Source organism: Convolutriloba macropyga, chromosome 1 (assembly GCF_964194025.1).
Source record: "Convolutriloba macropyga chromosome 1, txConMacr16.3, whole genome shotgun sequence".
In the NCBI taxonomy this organism is placed as follows: Eukaryota; Metazoa; Xenacoelomorpha; order Acoela; family Convolutidae; genus Convolutriloba; species Convolutriloba macropyga.
In genome coordinates, this window is record NC_134468.1 from 39,821,540 (window position 1) to 39,840,547 (window position 19,008).

At 35.0% G+C, this 19,008-nt stretch overlaps 1 protein-coding gene across 2 annotated transcripts in view; it reads right to left on the minus strand.

The window, feature by feature from the left end:
- Positions 1-814: 814 nt before the first annotated feature.
- The window catches only part of LOC142338877 (innexin unc-9-like), a 94,109-nt gene continuing 75,915 nt past the window's right edge, over positions 815-19,008 (minus strand). For both annotated transcript variants that reach the window (XM_075388623.1, XM_075388624.1), the window contains one exon: positions 815-1,733. In XM_075388623.1, coding sequence (XP_075244738.1) covers positions 1,108-1,733 — 626 coding nt within the window. In that variant the 3' untranslated portion in view covers positions 815-1,107. The remainder of the gene's footprint in view (positions 1,734-19,008) is intronic.

Genomic DNA, 19,008 nt, shown 5'->3' on the forward strand with positions numbered 1-19,008 from the left:
CGGTGAATAAATCAAATGGTTGTCAGGCAAGCGTGAACAAATTTACAACCCAAAGTGAACATTTTGTGTAGCTTTAACTGCAAGTGTGCGCACTACTACCACCATACGCATTGATGATATATGTACAAAAATACATTACGATTGAGAAAGACACGTGACTTTGAGTTGATTTGGGGAAAAAGGGCTGCGTGACTTTTGAGAGTGAGTGGTTGTGGTGGGGTTGTTGCTGCTGCTGCTGCTGCAGAACCAATGCCATGGGCTGCTAGGTAGCTGCTTGGCTCTTAATTTTGAGCAAGTCCTTGGGGGGTTTGCCGGGAGCGCCTTATTAAAACGTGAACTAGATTAAAGCGGATACTTTTGGGGTTCAAAGCTCAACAAATTGGACATTGTTGCCTCCTTTCTAGTTTAGCCGGGATAGGGAAAGGGGAGAGAAAAGGGGAGAATAAAAGTGAAGGAATGGCTTGGTCATCAGTATATACCTGTTTTTATCATCACCCGCGTATAATTTTTGAAACTTTGTGAAGATTTGTCCCCTTGGGAAACAAATCGATCCGGACGGCAAAAGGGGAAAGAATGAAAATGAAGTAATTTAGCAGAGAAAAGGGAAATTTCAGGTTGAACCTTTAAAAAGGCCGTTGTAACAAAACTAATTAAGTGATCGTGACTTTTTAGTCCAGATTTGTCCAAAAAGCAAGCAAGCAAATAATCTGAAATTGTTCACTTTAAAGCTATCGTTGAGAACGATAAACATACACAGCGCGCAGTTTGATTAAATTCTAAACCTCGCAAATAGCGAAATTTTTCAAAACTGATGTATGTGTAAAGATTGATTTTAAAACTATAATGGAAACTTTTAAAATTCTCGATAACAAAAATTATTTGCACTTGAAGAGCCAATCTGATGAAGAAATTGCCTGTAAATATACAATGAATATGAGAAATTAAATCTAAAAATTAGCATTAGTTAATCAATTTATTTGAAAATTTCAGTCCAACTTCGAAATAAAACTGCGACCAAACTTCTGGAGAAACTGGAAAAGTGTGAAAAAATTTTTGTTACGAAACACGTGGCGTAACTGTGAAATAACTATTACGTAATGAGAATAATTATACGTCAACGACACTTCCGTCAGGCGAGCCGAGGCGTCTTTGATATGTATTACTGCTGCCATAATGAACTGGCTCTGTCGGCGGATACTGAGGACTCGTGATCACTTTCCTATTGGATGTCGAGTCGTAGACACCTTTTCTTGCCATATAAGGAACTGGATCGCTACTATTCGTGATGTTATTGCTGGGCTTTTTGTTGGAGGCATTAGTGCTGTTGGGATTGGCACCTGTACCTGGTGGTATGCCTATAGTGTGGTGGTGATGATGCGGTTTGCTTACGTAATTATCCCAGAGTTGCGCAACAAGTTCCGACACTATGATACTGTTCGTGTTTTTAGACAGGAGTCGAATCATGAAGACTCCGTCTGGCCGAAGGTAGAGATTGACGAATCGCTTGCATAGCTTCTTATCCTCGGCCGTGTTGTATCTGTCCATGTATTTTAGGTGTTTCTTGATGTAGCCCAGCCGATCATTGAAACATATGGTTCTCACTACCCATTCTAGGAAGTTGATTAGAGTCGCGATGCCGACGAACACGAGCCAGAACCAAATGAACAGGTATATCTTCTCGTTGAACAGATTGATGCTCAGCACACATTGCACAGTGAATGATTGCACATTACCTAGAAATAAAAAAGACCACCCTAGTTATCAATTGTAGTTGTCTTGAAAGGCAAGAAGATAGGTAAGAATGCAGGAAGGTGACGGAGAAGGTAAGAATTTCGTCTACGTTTTGTTCCGTTTCATATTTCATATTACCAGTTTTAATCAAAAAAATCGATTTTAATGATAAAAGTAAAAAAATTTGTTTCCTATACACTGACTTCACTTTTATTTACTACGCATCTTGTGGGAAATTCAGTGTTCTTTTTAAATTATTTGTTAAAGAGTTAGTTTTCCGTCTAATAATCGAAGTTTTTAATGACAACGAATATCAAAATAGTCCTGGCTCAATATTTCGTATTTTAGTGCCTAATATGCTTTTGAGCATATAGATATACTTAAACTTTTGTAACACAAACTCAATTTAAAACCACTTGCTCAAATCTGCCACCTAGATAACCTCATCTACTATATACTTTGTTTATGTGAAGAAGTGGTTAAAACTATCAAATGGACAAGGAAATTAAAGATTTTTGGCTGGTTAGTGGTCTAAATGGCGCGGATTGGATGCTATCTTTTGAGAAAAGCACAGGGCAAGTTTTATGACCTTTTATCTCTGACATATCACTGCAGTGACAGACGGATTATTGAGTGCCTGATTTTTGTTCCGACCCCACTTGTGGGGGGAGGAACTATATACTCGAATGGGTTTCTTTTCTTCAGACAATATTGGCCGATTGATATGTTCATCGTAGAGAAATGTGAGTGGCATCATTAAAAAGCTCATCAGCGTAGAATTCGAAACTAAAAAGATTTTTTTGAATTTCGTTTTTTTTCGAGTTATCGAGGATTGAAGTTTTGTGAGAACACGGGATATTTAGCACGATTTTGTTTACTTTTAGAGCATATTTTTCGAATTAAGATCTTTCTTATTAGAACATTAATTCAAAATTACATTCAACGCCACAAACTGAATCAGTTCGGAGTTCCGAATAGACGAAAGGCGATAAAAAGACTTTTTCTGGTCTCATAGGGAAGTTTATTATCAAAAAAACTCGAAATCAAGGTTCCGTTAATGAAAAATTTGATTTACAGTCCAATGAAGCCGAAAGAACAAAAAAAACGATTTCAAGGAATCGCTGTATTTTTTTTTTGGATTCGACTCGTAGTTTTCGTAATTTTAACTGAAATTTTGATTTTCGTTTCAAGATTTTACTAAATTTTTGGAGTCCTATGGAATATTCTTGTTGACTAAAGGAGCAATAGATTTCGTAATGAGCATTAAGTGAACATATCTAGAGCTTTGAGTTGACTGCTAATGGCTGTTAAGACTCTAAAAATTATTTTTCGAGAAACTTTATTAACATTAACCAATCATAAATTTATTTTCGTGAATTGTATGTCAGTCACAATAATGACAGGAGCACCCTCTTTTTTACTGCAGCCAAAATTAATCTGATTTTGCGGATCTATTGTCTAAATTTTTGTTATATGAATACAATGCAACAAGATTTAAAAATTTTTTAAAATTTTTTTTGGATATATTATTTTTATTGGTCCCTCTTGAATTTTTATCAGATTATCCTGATAATGATATCTCCTATGGGCTTAGAAAAGAGCTTCAATGAATCATGGTTAAAATTTCCAGAGAAAACTTATGTTTTAAATGTCTTCGACACTTTCTTCTCGAAATTTTCTTTTGATTTTTTTGGTTTTTGCCTGTTTTTGCTGTTTTTTCCATAATCATAAGACTTATTGTGATGTCTTATTGATTACCTATGCACAACAATTATTCTTGTTCTTGAATCGAGGCATAACTGAGCGAAATTATTGACTTTCATTCAAAGCTATTAAATTTAATGGCTGTTAAGACTTTAAAAATTATTTTTTGAGAAATTTTTTTAACATTAAACAATCATAATTTTATTTTCGTGAATTGTATGTCAGTCACAGTAATGACAGGACCACCCTCTTTTCTACTGCAGCCAAAATTAATCTGATTTTGCGGATCTATTGTCTAACTTTTTGTTATATGAATACAATGCAACAAGATTTCAAAATTTAAAAAAAATTTTTTTTGGATATATTGTTTTTATTGGTCCCTCTTGAATTTTTTTCAGACTATCCTGATAATGATATCTCCTATGGGCTTAGAAAAGAGCTTCAACGAATCATGGTTAAAATTTCCAGAGAAAAGCTTATGTTTTAAATGTCTTCGACACTTTCTTCTCGCAATTTTCTTTTAAATTTTTGGTTTTTGCCTGCTTTTGCTGTTGTTTCCATAATCATAAGACTTATTGTGATGTCTTATTGATTACCTATGCACGACAATTATTCTTGTTCTCGAATCGAGGCATAATTGAGCTTAATTATTGACTTTCGTTCAAAGCTATTAAATTTAATGGCTGTTAAGTTTTTAAAATGAGTTTTCGAGAATTATCCGATCCTAAACAAATTTTTGTGAACTTTAAGTCAGTCTGAGAAATGAGCGGAACCTCTGATTTTCTTCTTCAAACAAAATAAGTGAAGTTAGCGGTTTTATCTTCTAAATATTTGTGTTATGACTTCGATGCACGAGTTTTCATTATTTTTTTAAAAAATGCTTGGATTTTTTTTCGCGTAATTTTGGTTTCTTTTGGAATCTGAACACATTATCCTTATATTGATAGTTGCATTGGCTAAAGAGTATACGGTCAATAAAACTTTTATAAAGTTTACAGAGAAAAGCATAAGCTTTAAAGGGCTTCGACACCTTCTCGCACTTTTCTACTCAAATAATGGATTTCGCCTGTATTTGTTGATTTCCATAGTCAGTGACTTATTGTAATGTCCGAATGATAAAATATGAACAACAAGCATCTTTTTTGTCTCATAGAGGCGTAAATTGGCGTAAAGAGGCTGATGAATTTAATGGCTTTGATAGTACGGGTTTTCTCAAAAAATTCGTGGTTTTAATATATTTGTTCTTCTATGTTGATTTATTGCAGTCAAATTGTTAAAAAGAAGAATCCGATTTTCAAGAATTTTAACAATTTTTCAATTCTTTCAGTTTTTGTTCTTTTCGTCAAATTGTAACTTATTCTCATCATTGAGAGATCCCATACAGTTAGCTGCATTTTAAAAATTAACAAGATTCCTGCTAATAAGATGCAACTGATGTTTTGTTTGTTGGACATTATGTGTTTTCATAAAAAGTTATGTGATTGGTGTAGTTGAGTTTCTTTTTTTCTTTCTTTAGCACATAGCACAGTCGCGTAATAACAGATGACAAAGATTTTCAAATATGGCCCAACTGAACTTATATATTCATTCAGTATAATATTATCTGAATTAGTTTAAATAGAGAGTGAAATAAAGTACCTAATATTCAGACAATAGATAATGATTTTGATTGTTCCACGAATTTGTGTTTTCGCAATGTTTGTAAATTGTTTTTCGTAGTTTTTTGAGTTTTTCTGCGTTTTTAGTCCATTCCGATGGCTTAGTGTAACGAAAAACAGGTTTTTTTGGTTTCATTTTGACTTTTAAATTTATGAAAAATTATTTTTTAAAATCTAAAGATTTTTCAGACTTTTGAAAATATTTTGTTTAAAAATGTTGATTGATTTTTGATTTTGGCCTCATTATTTCTTCTTTTTGTTGACTTGTTACCTAGTCTCATCATGGAAAAATCCCATCTGCTGTGTTGCGAGGGAAAAGTATGTTTGGGTAGTTAGGGTTTTGCCTGATTGTACTTTGAAGTTGTTATTAGGTGGTTCTATATATATGTATGGAGTTTTTGCCGTAAAAATTTTGTTTTTGCTTTTTTTGTTGTTTTTTTTTCTTACAGTCTTTTTAATGGCAGATCTCGTTGTAAGGAGGCATCTCATTATTTAATTCAATTAATAGTTTAGTTGTGTAACGACTTTTTTAAACTCATGCATCTGTTTTTGATTAATTTTTCGTCAAAAATGTAACTCAAAAGACAGTTAAGTCAAAACGTAGATAAGCGCCGGCCGGAAAATCATATGCGAAGGCACATTAACGAGCGTCCTTTTCTTATATACAGCTGCATATTTCAAATGGTTGGAGTGCTATAGTTTGGGGATTGGATGCTTCAAGACAGTTTAAAGGACTCTACCAAAGTCACTTACAAATTGTGTCATATATCTCGCATTCATACACTACAAATTTTTTCCAAATTGCATTGGTTAAAGAGAAAATGGTCAATGAAACTTTCATAAAATTTTCAGAGAAAAGCATACGCTTTAAAGGGATTCGACGCTTTCTTCTGGCACTTTTTTTACTCAAATATTGGATTTTACTTGTATTTGCTGATTTCCATAGTCAGTGACTTATTGTAATGTCCTAATTATAACATATGAATGACAAGCATCTTTTTTGTCTCATAGAGGCGTAAATTGGCGTATTTTCTAGCTTCCGTTGAAGGCTGATGAGTTTAATGGCTTTGATAGTACGGGTTTTCTCAAAAATTCGGTGGTTTTAATTTATTCGTTCTTCTATGTTGATTTATTGCAGTCAAATTGTTAAAAAGAAGAATCCGATTTTCAAGATTTTTAACAATTTCTCAATTTTTTCAGTTTTTGTTCTTTTTGTCCAATTGTAACTTATTCTCATCATTGAGAAATCCCATACAGTTAGCTGCATTTTAAAAGTTAACAAGATTACTGCTAATAAGATGCAACTGATGTTTTGTTTGTTGGACAATATGTGTTTTCATAAAAAATTATGTGATTGGTGTAGTTGAGTTTCTTTTTCTCTTTCTTTAGCACAGTGGCGTAATAACAGATGACAATGATTTTCAAATATGGCCCAATTGAACTTATATATTCATTCAGTATAATTTTATCTGAATTAGTTTGAATAGAAAGTGAAATAAAAGTACTTAATATTCAGACAATGGATAATGATTTTGATGGTTCCACTAATTTGTGTTTTCGCAATGTTTGTAAATTGTTGTTCGTAGTTTTTGAGTTTTTCTGCGTTTTTAGTTCATTCTGATGGCATAGTCTAACGAAAAACAGGTTTTTTGGATTCATTGTGTCTTTTTATTAAATTTATGAAGAATTAATTTTTAAAACCTAATGATTTTTAAGACTTTTGAAAACAATTGGTTTAAAAATGTTGATTGATTTTTGATTTTGGCCTCATTTTTTCTTCTTTTTGTCGACAGGTTACCTAGTCTCATTATGGAAAAAATCCCATCTGCTGTGTAGCGAGGGAAAAGTATGTTTGGGTAGTTAGGGTTTTGCCTGATTGTACTTTGAAGTTGTTATTAGGTGGTTCTAAATTTATGTATTGAGTTCTTGCCGTAAAAATTTTGTTTTTGCTTTTTTTGTTGTTTATTTTTCTTAAAGTCATTTTAATGGCAGATCTCGTTGTAAGGAAGCATCTCATTATTTAATTCAATTAATAGTTTGGTTGTTTAACGATTTTTTTTAAACTCATACATCTATTTTTGATTAACTCTTTGTCAAAAATGTAACTCATTACACAGTTAAGTCAAAAGGTAGATAAGCACGCGAAATCTACGCGAACGCACATTAACGAGCCTCCTTGTCTTATATACAGCTGCATATTTCAAATGGTTGGCGTGTTATAGTTTGGGAAGTGGGTGTTTCAAGACAGTTTACGGCACTCTACCAAAGTCACTTATAAGTTTTGTCATATATCTCAAATTCATACACTACAATTTTTCTTTCCAAATTTGCCATGTAATTTATTTTAGAGGAATCGTCCATTCAGCTCCAATATAAAAAGCAACGGTGCTTTCAACGCTAACCCCCTACATAGAACAAAACCGTGGCATTGTTTTAAAGAACCTCGAAAAATTATTCGATAGTAGAACTTCAATAAAAATCAATCTTGAAGAAAATAAATTTGCTTCTGCGGGTCATTTAACACCATTCAACTTTTACACACACATATATATATATATATATATATATATATATATATATATTGCTGTAAAAAATTTATGAGCTTGTAAAAAAACATTAACTTAGAATCGTTCGTGAAATTCAGGTCTGTAGAAGATTAAAATTTTTCCCTAACATTAACACTTCACGGACACTTCATGTGTAAGAAGCACTAAAACTAAATTTTATTGAATAGGGTATCCAAAGCAATCCAAAGTAGAAAGAACTTGAGAACAAAGTAGTTATAGAACTGTAATATTGTAGTGGAACTGCTAACAAATAACATTAAAAGTATTTCAAGGAAAGCTAAAAATGTTTTTGAGAGAAAAGTGAAATATGGTGACAAAATGGTTTTACTTTAGAACAAACCAATTTGCACATCACTGTTATCTTGAACCATTCGTACCAGACGTACGTTTACTCATAATTCATATCTTTTTTGTGTTATCCATTTTGATCTCATATAAAACACCAAAAACTAAGATTATTTCTATTTAAAAAAAATCCGAAAATTTGCAGATCTAGAAGACACCACGCGACAAAGTGACACCATCTCTTGGTGTTCTTTGGGATCAAAACAGCAATTTCAATTTTACAAAAAAACCAAATAGTTTTCATTTGTTTTATAAAAAAAAACTTGTTATTTTTGATTTGAAAAAAAATTAATAATTGTTTAGTTAATGACATCTTAACTTTTCTAGAGGATTAGCTAAACTGTTTGACATCAATGAGGAATGAGTCTCCTCTTAAACCTTTAAGGAAGAAGATTTTTCTTCTCGTGCTTCAAAAATTTGTTTTCTCTATAGGATACGCAACAGTACTATTCTGCTACTAATCAATTTACTTTTTTTAAAAAGAAACGCGCGTGCAAAAATCAAGATTCCTGTGAGTATGCAGCTTCAGGCATGGGAGCAGCAATAACATGCCTCCATATGATGAATTTAACCTGATGCAGAGTTATAATAAAAAGAAAAGCTTTCAACGCTATATAAAGCCAAAAAATTTTTAATGCCTTCAACCTGAAATATGTTCAGCTGATTCGAATGCATTTAATCTACAGAGAAGTTTCAGCTTCAAAAAACTTCTTACTGATGGACAGCTTTGGTGAGCGTCACTTTAGTCTGAGATAAGGCAATGAAGATTATTTTGACTAATTTTGACTGGGGGGGGGGGGGGGGGGGGGCAAACGGAAAAGATCCGAAAGGTGATATTTAATAAGTTGGACATTTATATCTTTAAATTCAAGCGTTTTTAGTTGCATATACTGTTTCATCAATATTTCAATAGCATTGCTTTCAAATTAATGGTAAGGTATAAAATAGGTTGCTGACAATTTGTGCGATCACTGTCTATTTCGTTTGAGCGCCGAATTTTTTTCTGGAATTTTTGTTCCGAATTTCATGGTCGTGGATAAATTATTGGCTATCTTTCTTCGAACAAAGTTATAAGTTGATTTTAATTGATACCACTTTAGACACTGAATTTTGAAACTCTAAATTGCTCTTCTTCTTTTTGGAACTAATTAATCGTATTTAAGACGAATATTAAATAAGAGCTCATTTTGGCGAAATCATGGATTACAAACACGAGTTGAATTAAGTTCTATAGAATGTTGACTGATACTCGACACTCTATGTTATAATACTATGAAGTTTCAGAAGTCAGAATTAAGTATAACACTGTCTAGAGATGAAATAGGCACAACCAAACGTTAGTGAAACAAAAATCAGTTTCAGACAATCATTTAATAAATTCCAGATATAAAACAGCTCATCAGTGCTGCTTCATAGTTTTCGCATTATGAACACTTAAACACATTTGAAGAATCCAGACTGTACATTCCAGTTGCGATGATTGTTGCTAATAGTGCAAAAGTCAATAAAAAATATGTGTTTTAAAACTATGTGATGGGAGGAAATTAAAAAATTCGATTTAAATCGGTATTTGTGCAAACTGCCCTTTGAGATCGACAACTAAAGTTTTGAATCTGAACCATGTAGGAAAAGACCAATTATCAGTTATAGTTGTCCTATATCATTGATTGCGAGTCATGGGTTGAAACAGTCGCAAGAGATATTGGTAAAAGTTTCACTAGATAAAGAGGACAGTGGTTGTTGAAATGGATTATGATAAATGGACTGCTCATTGTACAGTGCTAGTTTTAATAAAGTGACACAACCTTCAGCGCAAATCATGCCCTATGATAACAAAAAGCTTCGTATAAGTGAAAAATTTGAAAAAAGAAAACACCACAACAATAAATGATACAACACTTTGTGATCAAATCAGTTCTCTACTAATGCATTTGACTAGTCAGCTCTTGTGACAAACACTAAAAAAAATATAACTCACGATAAAAATTTTGATTATTCACGCTGTTGAAGATAAATTTCAGGCAGTGAATTTGGAATAGCATGGCAAATGAAACTTAATGACATATTCTATCGATGCCATGTGGATTTGTTCACTTTGTTCACAATTTCTTTTCTGTAACTACTATTAGTATGCAGTTCTCATACATGAAGTGAAACTCAAACTCGATCCATCTCAACAACCAGCAAAACAATACTATGACTTAACAAAATTGCATCAGATTCTTTGCGATTGGTTTGCGAATCAACCTGTTATTGATACAAAAGAAAGGACAAAACTTCTACATGGTTAACAAAAATCCCATGACATCAAATTTAAACAGAAAAAGTGACGTTACGGAAAAGTTTTCACATTCTGTCGACAATTTTATCTACAACCAATCAGAGATGCAAAATTTGACAAGTAAAACAACATCATGACTATCAGCACGAAAGGAGCTTGAAAAACTACCAAAATTCAGTTGAAATTCGCAATTTTGGTTATTTTATTTCGACATACTGTGCGTATTGAAGCACATTTTCTTGAGCGGTAAATTACTTGTTATCGTGTTTCGTTTCAGTAGATCATATTAGTGATTGCACATCTTTAACTTAATTTCGACTTGTGAAAAGGGAATTAACTTTGATATTCTCAATCTTTCCTTCTGAGGAACGAAGTTCCTAAGTGAGAGAAACTTTGTGCAAGGCACACAGTCAGTTGTTTTTACTGGCTTTAGCAAAGCCAGGTCCAGTTCGAAAAAATGGTTATTAGACCAATGGAGAGAGAATTGCTAACATTAAAGTTAGAAAATGTTTTATTTTTGTTCAGTTGCTATTACGGTTGTTCAGTTGTTCAGATGCAATATTTCTGACTGTCTCTGCAATCTTTAAGACAAAAACTGAGACCTTACAGAAGTTTGGCTATATTTTAGCGCTACACTCTGTTTGAATTAGAATTTCGAATTTTGTTTTTTAACCTGAGTAATTAACCAAAAATTCAACAAAAATTGACCGATTCAATTTGAATTTTTTTGATATTCTGAGCTAAACAAATGTGTTAAACAGCAAAACTGAACGATTAGTTATTGAAACTAATAGAGCTACAGGTAGTTCAACGGTAATTTGCAGCACAGCGATTAATACAGTTCACAAAAGTTAAACGCAATATACGTACAGTTTTCAATCCGCTGAAACAAACGGGGCGTATCAAAATTTTTCTTGCCCTTGATAGGAGAGAAGCCATTACATTTGGTCTTCGACCCGAACAGTGGAAGGCAAACTGCTGTCCAATCTGATGAAGAGAGTGCCTAAGGAAGCCCCAAAGTAAAACCAAACGAATCGACAGCGCAACGCCGGTGAGGCAGAGAGAAGGGTGTGAGTGCAATTCACAAAAGGTTGAAGAAATAACCTCGCTTAAAAGGAATAAGCAAAGCAAAAGCAAACAGCAACCAAAAAAATTCAAGCACAACCAGCAGAGAGGAGCTTCAATTAACAGCTCACAGATAGGACGAGAAGTTCCGAGAGTTAGTGGATGAAGTCAACACCAAAAGAAGGCTTGGCTAAAAAATAATTGAAGATTCAGATCTACCCAACAAACTAAAAGTCCTCTATCAACACACTGTTTACTTTCAAGAGGAACAAACAACGAAGCAACTTCAGCGTCAAATCAAGCTTGCACCTTGCCCAACAAAGTTCGTCGAAGAACTTCTGAAAGAATCAAGGAAGTGCAATGAAACTTTGGACTATCATTGGTTTGCATATGTAAGCAAAGGCACTCAACCAGCAATGAAAGCAGAATTAAGCAACGGAGCTCAAGCAGTGAACGACAGCAAAAGCAACAACAACTACCCAACGGACAACCCAGTTTCTCAAACCGTGCGAAATTGAGCCACAGCAAGCGATCAATATACGGAGAATGTTTCGGAAACATCTTCAGCAAAGCAAAGGCATGAAGAATGGTTGAAGAAATTCTATGTTGAATTTAAATCCAAGATGCCACTACAGCATGCACGTTTTGAGCGGAGAAAGCTGAAGCAGTAAAGGCTAATGAATAAACTAGAAACCAAGCATCACCTACTGGAGGAAGAGAGCTAGAGCGTAAAGTGAAAAGAACAGCCCTAGACAATGATGATTTTGGTTCCCAAACAACTAGTGCTCGAGACAAGTCATCCTTCAAATGGACCCCAAAGAAGAGAAATGTCTCAGACTGGGCCAGTAGAAGGAACCACCTTCTAACACCAGATCGGTTACCGGCTTGCTCCGAAGCTACCCTTGAAGTGAACAGGCATTGCCACTTCTCGCAATATCGCAGTTCACGGGACCCTTCCTCAAGTGTTGAAGATCCAGTCGTTTCACCCCGAGCGGCTGGTCTTCGATACAACAGTACATATATCAGGTAGCATTAAAGTAACCTACCAAATCTAAAGTTGAACAATTTTGACAGAAACCTTCTCGATGGGCCGGATTGGTCTAGTATGATCATTGCTACAGTATATCACCGCCCAATAGCAGACTAAAAGAAGATGAGCCATCTGGAGACTCTAGTGACAAGCAAGGCAAGGTCAGCAATCTCTCGAATGGTCTATTTTTGACAGTTTTATGGTGCTGCATGGAAAATTCTAGAAAGGATATTTGGAAGGCCTCACGTGTTGAAGATCATTAATGCACAGCTGGAGAGTCTGCGCAATGCTAGTCAGGTGAAACAGTTCTGATCAGTTTCTCAGTTATTGTTTCAAAATTTGTGTTCAAAAATATTAAGCAGATTAGCGATCTGCATTCAAGCTCGATTTTAAGTAGATTGGCGATCTGCGCTCAAACTCCAAACTCTATTTGGCAGTAGATATTTGTTTTGATTTTTTGTTTGAATTTTTTCCCGAATTTCATGGTTGTGGATGAATTATTGGCTATCTTTCTTTGAACAAAGTCATAGGTTGATTTTGATTGATACCACTTTAGACACTGAGTTTTGAAACCTCTAAGTTGCTCTTCTTCTTTTTGGAACTAATTAATCGTATTTAAGACGAATATTAAATAAGAGCTCATTTTGGCGAATCATGGATTACAAACACGAGTCGAATTAGGTTCTATAGAATGTTGACTGATACTTGACGCTCTATGTTATAAAAATAAGAATTTTCAAATTTCATTTTTAAGTATAACACTGCCTGCCTAGAGATGAAATAGACAAAACCAAATTTTAGTGAAGCAAAAATCAGTTTCAGACAATCATTCAATAAATTCTAGATATAAAAGAGCTCATCAGTGCTGCTTCATAGTTTTCACATTATGAACACTTAAACACATTCTAAGAATCCAGACTGTACATTCCAGTTGCGATGATTGTCGCTAATAGTGCAAAAGTCAATAAAAAATATGTGTTTTAAAACTACGTGATGGGAGGAAATTAAAAAATTCGATTTAAATCGGTATTTGTGCAAATAGCCCTTTGATATCCACACCTAAGGTTTTCAATCTGAACCATGTAGGAAAAGACCACTTATCAGTTATAGTTGTCCTATATCATTGATTGCGAGTCATGGGTTGAAACAACTGTTTTAAATGATACAGCACTTTGTGATCAAATCAGTTCTCTACTAACGCATTTGACTAGTCAGCTCTTGTGACAAACACTAAAAAAATATAACTCACGATAAAAATTTTGATTATCCACGCTGTTGAAGATAAATTTCAGGCAGTGAAATTGGAATAGCATGGCAAATGAAACTTAATGACATATTCTATCGAAGCCATGTGGATTTGTTCACTTTGTTCACAATTTCTTTTCTGTAACTATTATTAGTATGCAGTTGTCATACATGAAGTGAAACTCAAACTCGATCTATCTCAACACCCAGCAAAACAATACTATGACTTAACAAAATTACATCAGATCCTTTGCGATTGGTTTGCGAATCAACCTGTTATTGATACAGAAGATAGGACAAAACTTCTACATGGTTAAAAAACTTCCCATGACTTCAAACTTACCCAGAAAACGTGACGTTGCGGAAAAGTTTTCACATTCTGTCGACAGTTTTATCTACAACCAATCAGAGATGCAAAATTTGACAAGTAAAACAACATTACTATCAGCACGAAAGGAGCTTGAAAAACTACCAAAATTCAGTTGAAATTCGCAATTTTGGTTACATTATTTCGACCTACAGTGCGTATTGAAGCACATTTTCTTGAGCGGTAAATTACTTGTTATCGTGTTTCGTTTCAGTAGATCATATTATTGATTGCACATTTTTAACTTAACTTCGACTTGTGAAAATAGAATTAACTTTGATATTCTCAATCTCTCTTTCTGAGGAACGAAGCTCCTAAGTGAAAGAAACTTTAGGCAAGGCACACAGTCAGTTGTTTTTACTGGCTTTAGCAAAACCTAGTCCAGTACGAAATAACGGTTATTCAAACCAATAGAGAGAGAATTGCTAAAATTAAAGTTAGAAAATTTTTTTATTGTTGTTCAGTTGCTATTACGGTTGTTCAGTTGCTATTACGGTTGTTCAGTTGTTCAGATGCAATATTTCTGACTGTTTCTGCGATCTTTAAGACAGAAACTGAGAATTTAAAGAAGTGTAGCTATATTATAACGCTACAATCTGTCCGAATTAGAATTTTGAATTTTGTTTTGTAACCTGAGTAATTAACCAAAAACTAAACAAAAATTGAACGTTTCAATTTAAATTATTTTGTTATTCTGAGCAAAACAAATGTGTTAAACAGCAAACTGAACAATTAGTTATTGAAACTAATAGAGCTACAGGTAATTCAACAGTAATTTGCAGCACAGCAATTAATACAGTTCACAAAAGTTAAACGCAATATCCGTAACAGACTTCAATCCGCTGAAACAAACGGGGCGTATCAAAATATTTCTTGCCTTTGATAGGAGAGCAGCCATTACATTTGGTCTTCCACCCGAACAGTGGAAGGCAAACTGCTGTCCAATTAGATGAAGAGAGTGCCCAAGGAAGCCCCAAAATAAAACCAAACGAAACAACAGCGCAACGCCGTTGAGCCAGAGTGAAAAGCGTGAGTGCAATTCACAAGAGGTTGATGAATTAACCTCGCTTAAAAGCATAAGCAAAGCAAAAGCAAACAGCAACCAAAAAAATTCAAGCACAGCCAGCAGAGAGGAGCTTCAATTAACAGCTCACAGATACGACGAGAAGTTCCGAGAGTTAGTGGATGAAGTCAACACCAAAAGAAGGCTTGGCTAAAAAATAATTGAAGATTCAGATCTACCCAACAAACTAAAAGTCCTCTATCAACAGACTGTTTACTTTCAACAGGAACAAATAACGAAGCAACTTCAGCGTCAAATCAAGCTTGCATCTTGCCCAACAAAGTTCGTCAAAGAACTTCTGAAAGAGCTCATTTTGGCGAATCATGGATTACAAACACGAGTCGAATTAGGTTCTATAGAATGTTGACTGATACTCGACGCTCTATGTTATAAAAATAAGAATTTTCAAATTTCATTTTTAAGTATAACACTGCCTACCTAGAGATGAAATAGACACAACCAAATTTTAGTGAAGCAAAAATCAGTTTCAGACAATCATTCAATAAATTCCAGATATAAAACAGCTCATCAGTGCTGCTTCATATTTTTCACATTATGAACACTTAAACACATTTTAAGAATCCAGACTGTACATTCCAGTTGCGATGATTGTTGCTAATAGTGCAAAAGTCAATAAAAAATATGTGTTTTAAAACTATGTGATGGGAGGAAATTAAAAAATTCGATTTAAATCGGTATTTGTGCAAACTGCCCTTTGAGATCGACAACTAAAGTTTTGAATCTGAACCATGTAGGAAAAGACCAATTATCAGTTATAGTTGTCCTATATCATTGATTGCGAGTCATGGGTTGAAACAGTCGCAAGAGATATTGGTAAAAGTTTCACTAGATAAAGAGGACAGTGGTTGTTGAAATGGATTATGATAAATGGACTGCTCCTTGTACAGTGCTAGTTTTAATAAAGTGACTCAACCTTCAGCGCAAATCATGCCCTATGATAACAAAAAGCTTCGTATAAGTGAAAAATTTGAAAAAAGAAAACACCACAACAATAAATGATACAACACTTTGTGATCAAATCAGTTCTCTACTAATGCATTTGACTAGTCAGCTCTTGTGACAAACACTAAAAAAAATATAACTCACGATAAAAATTTTGATTATTCACGCTGTTGAAGATAAATTTCAGGCAGTGAATTTGGAATAGCATGGCAAATGAAACTTAATGACATATTCTATCGATGCCATGTGGATTTGTTCACTTTGTTCACAATTTCTTTTCTGTAACTATTATTAGTATGCAGTTGTCATACATGAAGTGAAACGCAAACTCGATCTATCTCAACACCCAGCAAAACAATACTATGACTTAACAAAATTACATCAGATTCTTTGCGATTGGTTTGCGAATCAACCTGTTATTGATTTCAATCCGCTGAAACAAACGGGGCGTATCAAAATTTTTCTTGCCTTTGATAGAAGAGCAGCCATTACATTTGGTCTTCGACCCGAACAGTGGAATGCAAACTGCTGTCCAATTAGATGAAGAGAGTGCCCAAGGAAGCCCCAAAATAAAACCAAACGAATCAACAGCGCAACGCCGATGAGCCAGAGTGAAAGGCGTGAGTGCAATTCACAAAAGTTTGATGAAATAACCTCGCTTAAAAGAATAAGCAAAGCAAAATCAAACAGCAAGCAAAAAATTCAAGCACAACCAGCAGAGAGGAGCTTCAATTAACAGCTCACAGATACGACGAGAAGTTCCGAGAGTTAGTGGATGAAGTCAACACCAAAAGAAGGCTTGGCTAAAAAATAATTGAAGATTCAGATCTACCCAACAAACTAAAAGTCCTCTATCAACAGACTGTTTACTTTCAAGAGGAACAAACAACGAAGCAACTTCAGCGTCAAATCAAGCTTGCACCTTGCCCAACAAAGTTCGTCGAAGAACTTCTGAAAGAATCAAGGAAGTGCAATGAAACTTTGGACTATCATTGGTTTGCATATGTAAGCAAAGGCACTCAACCAGCAATGAAAGCAGAATTAAGCAACGGAGCTCAAGCAGTGAACGACAGCAAAAGCAACAACAACTACCCAACGGACAACCCAGTTTCTCAAACCGTGCAAAATTGAGCCACAGCAAGCGATCAATATACGGAGAATGTTTCGGAAACATCTTCAGCAAAGCAAAGGCATGAAGAATGGTTGAAGAAATTCTATGTTGAATTTAAATCCAAGATGCCACTACAGCATGCACGTTTTGAGCGGAGAAAGCTGAAGCAGTAAAGGCTAATGAATAAACTAGAAACCAAGCATCACCTACTGGAGGAAGAGAGCTAGAGCGTAAAGTGAAAAGAACAGCCCTAGACAATGATGATTTTGGTTCCCAAACAACTAGTGCTCGAGACAAGTTATCCTTCAAATGGACCCCAAAGAAGAGAAATGTCTCAGACTGGGCCAGTAGAATGAACCACCTTCTAACACCAGATCGGTCACCGGATTGCTCCGAAGCTACCCTTGAAGTGAACAGGCATTGCCACTTCTCGCAATATCGCAGTTCACGGGACCCTTCCTCAAGTGTTGAAGATCCAGTCGTTTCGCCCCGAGCAGCTGGTCTTCGATACAACAGTACATATATCAGATAGCATTAAAGTGACCTACCAAATCAGAAGTTGAACAATTTTGACATAAACCTTCTCGAATGGCCGGATTGGTCTAGTATGATCATTGCTACAGTATATCACCGCCCATTAGCAGACTAAAAGAAGATGAGCCATCTGGAGACTCTAGTGACAAGCAAGGCAAGGTCAGCAATCTCTCGAATGGGCTATTTTTGACAGTTTTATGGTGCTGCATGGAAAATTCTAGAAAGGATATTTGGAAGGCCTCACGTGTTGAAGATCATTAATGCACAGCTGGAGAGTCTGCGCAATGATAGTCAGGTGAAACAGTTCTGATCAGTTTCTCAGTTATTGTTTCAAAATTTGTGTTCAAAAATATTAAGCAGATTAGCGATCTGCATTCAAGCTCGATTTTAAGTAGATTGGCGATCTGCACTCAAACATCAAACTCTATTTGGCAGTAGATAAACTACCTCAAGTTCTAAAAGAAAATCGGGGTTTTTATGTTGATGATAAAAACGAAGACCGACCTGATCTGGTTATGATTGAAAAATGGCTATCTAGGATAGCATTCGTGCAAAAAGGGCTTTCAGCTTTCGAGGGAGAGCGAATATAAGAAAAAGGAAGAAGTACAATAGAGATAAACGGTTCTCGAAAACTTCGAATTTCAGTGCTAGTTTGCACGTGAAAAAAAAGGAAGCAAATGCAAAGCGATCACTGGTCACTAGACGATGGCACTCATAAAATTTTGAACTGTTAACTAATCAGGAACGTGACTGTGAGTGACAGGTACGCAGCAGTGAGGAAGCAACGCTTATTTTACGCATGTCTAGGCAAAGGACAAGCAACCAAAAATTGTAAAATCAATGCGTGCGGTATCAATGGATGAAACCTGACGACTCAACAGTTCCGATCAGTTTCTCAGTAATTGTTTCAAAATTTGTGCTCAAAGATTTCAAGCAGATTGGCGATCTGCACTCAAGCTCGACATTCTATTTGGCAGTAGATATACTACCTCAAGTTCTGAAAGATAATCGGGGGTCTATGTTGATGATAAAAACGAAGACTGACCTGATCTGGTTATGATTTAAAATTGGCTATCTAGGATAGAATTTGTGCACAAAGGGCTTTTAGCTTTTGAAGGAGAGCGAATTTAAGAAAAGAGAAGAAGCACAAATAGATACAAACGATTCTCGAAAACATCGAACTTCAGTGCTAGTTTGAACGTGAAAAAAACGAAGCAAATGGAAAGCGGTCGCTGACCACTAGCTGATGGCACTCCGAAGCTACCCTTGGTGTGAACAGGCATTGCCAATTCTCGCGATATCGCAGTTCACGGGACCGTTCCTCAAGTGTTGGAGACCGAGTCG